This window comes from Limulus polyphemus, unplaced genomic scaffold, assembly GCF_000517525.1.
Source record: "Limulus polyphemus unplaced genomic scaffold, Limulus_polyphemus-2.1.2 Scaffold70, whole genome shotgun sequence".
Taxonomy (NCBI): domain Eukaryota; kingdom Metazoa; phylum Arthropoda; class Merostomata; order Xiphosura; family Limulidae; genus Limulus; species Limulus polyphemus.
This window is the reverse complement of record NW_013665680.1, coordinates 1,076,671-1,082,670: the sequence shown is the minus strand read 5'-3', so window position 1 is coordinate 1,082,670 and position 6,000 is coordinate 1,076,671. Positions and strand designations below refer to the sequence as shown.

General features: G+C 33.1%; 1 protein-coding gene across 2 annotated transcripts in view; it reads right to left on the bottom strand.

Moving 5' to 3' along the window:
• Positions 1-1,851: 1,851 nt before the first annotated feature.
• The window catches only part of LOC106465763 (parathyroid hormone/parathyroid hormone-related peptide receptor-like), a 117,496-nt gene continuing 113,347 nt past the window's right edge, over positions 1,852-6,000 (bottom strand). For both annotated transcript variants that reach the window (XM_022394202.1, XM_022394209.1), the window contains one exon: positions 1,852-4,386. In XM_022394202.1, coding sequence (XP_022249910.1) covers positions 3,845-4,386 — 542 coding nt within the window. In that variant the 3' untranslated portion in view covers positions 1,852-3,844. The remainder of the gene's footprint in view (positions 4,387-6,000) is intronic.

The window sequence follows — 6,000 nt, the reverse complement described above, 5'->3', positions numbered from 1 at the left end:
TTTTCCTACCCGATTTGTAAAAAGTCCTTACTTGATAGAAAAAAAAAAATTTTCAAAATCTGCGTAGCTGAATTATGGAAAATTCGCTATTAAAACCAAAACAACTTTTATGAAGTTTAAATTCGCAGGCCTGTGTAATTCATTGTCACAGGCCTCTCCAATAAGTTAGTCTTATATATATTTCTTATCCAAAATTGAATTCATTCACTCTTAAAGGGAGGGAAAATATGAATTTACACATTTCAGTCTTTTTCAACCAAAAAAAAGAACAAAAGTCTGTAATCAATTAGTGATTTCTTGTTTAGCCTGAACGTTAGTCAACGAAATAAAATGTAAATCAATGTATTTTTTTTTTTACATACATTACTAAATACGTAAATGGATTGCATAAAACTCAGATTAAATATTCATGTCAACAACATACTTTAATCATATAAACTTGGAAGAAAGATACAAGATAGCACATGAAACACCGATCTTAAATTTACAGTAAAACGAAAAGAGTGTCGATCACACTTTATCTGATGGATTTGTACACAGTAACACACCGGTACAACATCGCTCGCGAATGCGAGTTACTGCGCTATGGGTAACACATTTATCGTTTACATATATATTTGGTCACAGTAAACTTCCAATTATTCGAACAAGCAATGCCGCCTCGGGGCTGGAGAGATATAAAAAAATCTTCTCCGAAGAAAAATATTCATACATCAAGATTGTTGAATGAGGTATAACTAGAAGAAGGAAGTTTTCAAAGTTCTACATGGAATAGAAAAACATTCTCACAACAGGACGTTTTAGGACAGTCTCGGAGGCTATACCCCAACCTAATCGAGAATAATGTTTTTATCTGCAAAATGAGGACTGTGTTTAGCAAGAGTCTCAGAAATCACACTAAAATCCAATCGTAAGTAATGCTCTCATCTGCAAAGTGTGTGGTATGTTTAGCAAGAGTGTTGGAAACTACACCCAAATCCAATCAGGCGTAACGCTTTCATCTGCAAAATGAGGATTATGCTGACGAAAGAAACTTTATCAAAAAGAAATGCCATTGGGATACAGATGGGAATATCTCACATAGTTAACAAGATAACGAATAATATCTTGAATTTGACGAAGGCTCACAGTTTAAAATTTCACCTTAAAATCCACAGCCACTTGTCATAAGAAACATAGACAAAGAAACAGTTTTCCACTATGGAGCTTCAATTGAATTATAAGCATTTGGTCTGTTTAAACATAGTTTTGGAAGATGATGTTCAGTGCAGTGAAGAGTCTGTGAAAAGTTTGTAAAGACCTATGGTCTAAGACTGATCTCGCTATCCTTCGTAGAATTATGTTACAATGGAAATTGCGCTGGTTAGCAATGGTCGATAATCATGGATATCAGATTTAGCATTACTATAAAGTGAATCGTTCCAAGGGACATGGGTTATCGTTCTTATAGAATATAACCAACCTCATTATGTTGTCATGGACAATATACTCGTTTAGAATGGCATAAAATAATTAGAAAGCACCAGTTAACACACGAAGAAAGAAGTACATGAGAAACGATCTTGTAACAGGTATACACTATAATTTCAAAATTATTATTCATAATTAGCGTGTTTCTAAGACGAGCAATGGTGTATTATAAAATGACTTGAAATATATGAACGCTCTAGTTTTTCTTAATAAACTTTTCTAAATGTTATTTTTTAAAAGTTACAGTAGATATCCATGGACAAACTTTAAAGTACACTATAATAATACTTAACAATTTCTAAAAGATTTGGACTTAAAGATACAAAGATAATTGAATCCTTCTATTTAATAGTGAGATTTAAAAATATTAAATAGGATAAAAATAACATTTTAATCTTTAGATAAATGCAGTGAATGGCGTATGTTTAACTAGCAAACTAAATATTCTCTACTATTAATAGCTCTAATAACACTAAATATACACTTCAGATGTCAATGTAGTGTCTATTTTTCATTAGTATGTAATTATATTCGCCAGAAATACAACAAGAACAGCACTATACTATCGTTTAATAAAACTAGGTGAACTACTGATGTTTTTTGAATTCTGTCATACTTCTACAAATATATTTCCTGACCAATATGAGATACTTTTTTTCGCTTCATTTCATGGGTCTTTGACGAATAAAACTGTAAGCTGTATTTGGGAGAATGCCAGACTATAAATACACCGTTTTGAGCGAATACATGTATTTTGATGTTGTTGTTTTTTTTTGGGGGGTAGTTTTATTTTGAGGCTTATATAGCAGTTTGGTGGGTTTACAGCTGAAACTGTAGTTCTATGTTGTGTGGTTGTACTTTTATGACATATTGTTTTTTACTAGGCGTCTTTCAGTAGTTTTAAGTTTATTTGTGTGTAAAGTTTGAGAGATAATCTCACATAAGAATTAAAATTTACCTCAGGTTAATAAAAAACACCCAGTAAGGATGTTGAGTATTGTACAATTTAATTAGTTACGGCTACTCGGGTATTTCAAATGCTAAGAGTAATTGCAATGTTTGAGAGAATGTCTAGTCGTATCTCATTATCAGGATACGTATACGTGATCACTAATTTTTTTTATCAGTGATTCAAGTCAAACCAGAATGAAGCTTTAACAATAAGAACCCTAAGGATCCTACTTGGATGGTTTCAGAGTAATTACTGTTATAGAAAGTGTATTATTACAGTACTTGTGGATTACTTAAGTTATAAAGATACGCATATTAAACAGAGAACAATATCGTTTACAGAATAAATATGAAATTATATAAAGAATAACAGGAGATCCAAGTCAGATTACCACAACACACACACACACAAAAATACAATTTAATTTTAAAAGCATTTTAAGAAACTTTGAGTCGTATGTTACTTCCAACAAAACGTCACTCTAAATTTATGTTTAAGATTTCTTCACAATTTTGAAATCTATCACATTATAATTCTTTTACCTATAAATAGGCATGATATCTAATGACATTTTTATGAACAGTAAATAAATGCGTCTGCAGCATGGTAAGACCTTAACACGCAAATATATTTTTAAAATTGTTGTATAGGGAGAATAATTTATCGTTTTTTTTTTCCCTATTTGCCACTATTATAGATACTTCTTTGTACTCTTAGATCTTACAGGCGTTTCTACCAACATGAATAGGGCACATAAATATTGATTAAGTGAAACAGATTATTGCGGGTTTCATTATTTCAGCTTGTTTTTATGATTTATTTGTGCGGGAATGTTATAAAATTGTCTTATGAATAAAAACGGGTGTCGCCAATTGGTTTTATTTAAGTTACTTAATCACACAAAGAATAGTTTGATGTCAGTTACGTGTGTCTGCCCATCTGGCTACTGTGAACAAGATTTCTGCGGAACGGCTGTGCCGCTTGGGGCCGCGTATCTGTAGAGAGGAGTGTAAAACTGTTTTAACCTCGTTGGCTTGTCCTCGCAACTATTGTACAAATATAGTTACAGTCACATGGAATACTTATCTCTACATCAGTAGTGTAAAAGAAATACGAGCTAGGTGTTTGATCCTTATTGAAAAATAATTACAATCGAGTGACTTCATTTATTTCTGATTTGCAAGAAGAAGGGGGAAAAAGACGAAACTAAACTGATTTTCGAAAGACGCTTCAGCAAAGCAAGATTACAGGTAACATTCAGACTGAGGGTTTCAAGTACCATTATTTCGGGATGCACGGTTGTCACCCACATTTATCTGTATTGAAGATCGATTCTATCCAATGTTGTTTATTCTTGATATTAAATTTTCGAATCACTTTCCTGCTGACAATTCTGGATCACAGTTAGGCTTCATCAAGCATTCAATCGAGAGGCGTTTCATTGATTTCGATTTCTTTCTGCTGGATATCGTCAGGCATTTCGTTATTTGTGATTTCTTCAATGCCCCTATCTTCCACATTTTTGTCAGATTTTATTTCAAGCTCTTCAATATTTTTAATCTCTCCATTTTTACCCATCTCCGTGCTTTCTGACAAGTTGGTTCGTTTTTCTTTCAAACTTTGACATTCAGAACCTTCATCAAGTTTCAGATCTTTCATTTCCATGTTTACAGCCGTATCAACTATTTTTATTGTTTTCATTTCTAATTCTTCTGGCCTTTTACCTGTTTCTCCATCTTTATCATGACCTACAAACTCGCTACATACTTCAGCATTTGCTTTATATCTGCAATCTTCACGACAAAGCTCATCACAGGTTTGCAGATGCTTTCTCTCTATAGTAGAATAATCATTTCCTTCCACAGGTGAGTCGGGGGATAAATTGAAGGGCTGGTTTTCCTGCTTATGCTCACGACAACGTTGTCTGGATATAGGAGTGGCAGGACGATACCCATTTTTACGGTCTGTTTTAAACAAAATAAAACTTGTATAAATAAGTGGAAGTTTAATCTAGTGGACAACACAATATTTATTACTAGTAACGGTGTAATGTTTACCAGATATTGGTTTGCAATAAACTACAATTAACAGGAAAATATAAGAAGAATTACGTTGATCATACTCTGATTAAAGAACAATTGCACACCTTATAATATTATTAAAAATTTAGTACGATCCACCAGTAGGAAATCTCTTGCCAAATAAAGACTCACAAACCAAAAATGTTTCTGACTGGTAAATAAAACGTCAGAATTGTTCAAATATCAGATACTTGACAGACTTAGAAATAAGTTACAGATCATTTGGTGATTTACATTTCTAGTGGGAAGGTTGTGGACACGCCATTAGACAACTGATAGTTATACTAGACTGTTTGGGCAAGGTTTGGAAAGTTCAACGGTGTCATGTAGTGATCACTTTCTGCAAATCTTGTCCATGAAGAATCTTTAATATGATGTATAAGGTAGCAACGGAAGTTATTATTAATGCGGTTACTGAGCAACACTGATCATAAAATGGGTCTGTCGTTAAGCCAATAAATCTTTCTTCAGACCCTGTACAGCTAAAGACTTTTGTCGAGACCACTAGAACCTCTTGTAATACCTCTAGGTGCTTGTTCTTTTTACAGATGAAACAATACATCGTGAGTCTCCCAAAAATCAACGAGTTCGTGTTTCAAGAGCCATAAGTAAATGGCATGTTTATTGCAACGTCTTTGAATAACACCATTTCATTGGTAGCTCACTTATAGTTCGTGAACCAATATGAATACACGTACAGATCTTGCTGTGTTCCCGAGAAGTGAATTCACGCTCAAGATATATTGAGTTAATGCTGTCCAATTAAGAGACACTTCGCGGACACAATCAGACCACACTTTATCACGGTTCGTGGTAAAGAACGCTGTCGTAAAATTATACAAGAAACTATAGAACTCTTATGATAGCCAACCAATAGCTATTTTCTTCATCCCATAAACAAACTAAGTTTTTTTTTACAAACATGAGTGTTTTAGATAAGTAGTGTAAGAATTTTGGCCATTTTGAAATTGTGCCTGATTCCTGAAAACCAAAACCTACAGTTGTCAATCCCTATGAAACATATTCTTCAAGTACATGAATAACGTAATTTCCCATAATTTTAAGTTTTATTTTGGATTAATGTGTCATTAGTCTTCCTTTCTTCTTGTCTTAAGTAACAATTACAGACTATGACATATTTAAAATGTACAAGCTTACTACTAAAGTTAATTCTTACGGATTTTTTCGATCGACTCAGACGCTTATGACACATATAGCGTGAGGAAAAATAGTACTTCTAATATACAAGAGACCACTTTTACATAAAACTCTCACCGTTATTAGATTTTCGTTCGGTTACTATAACTTTAGTGCATATAACTCTTCCATTACCACGTGGCGTCCGGTAAAATCTACAGTAATGGGCAGTTGCTTAGTGATTTGTATACCTTTGGATATACATATATATATATATGTATTAATATATTGATTCCTCTACGTAGTTTATTATAGCTCTTCCCACGGTAGTAATAAACTATAATTGACTTATTAAGGTGT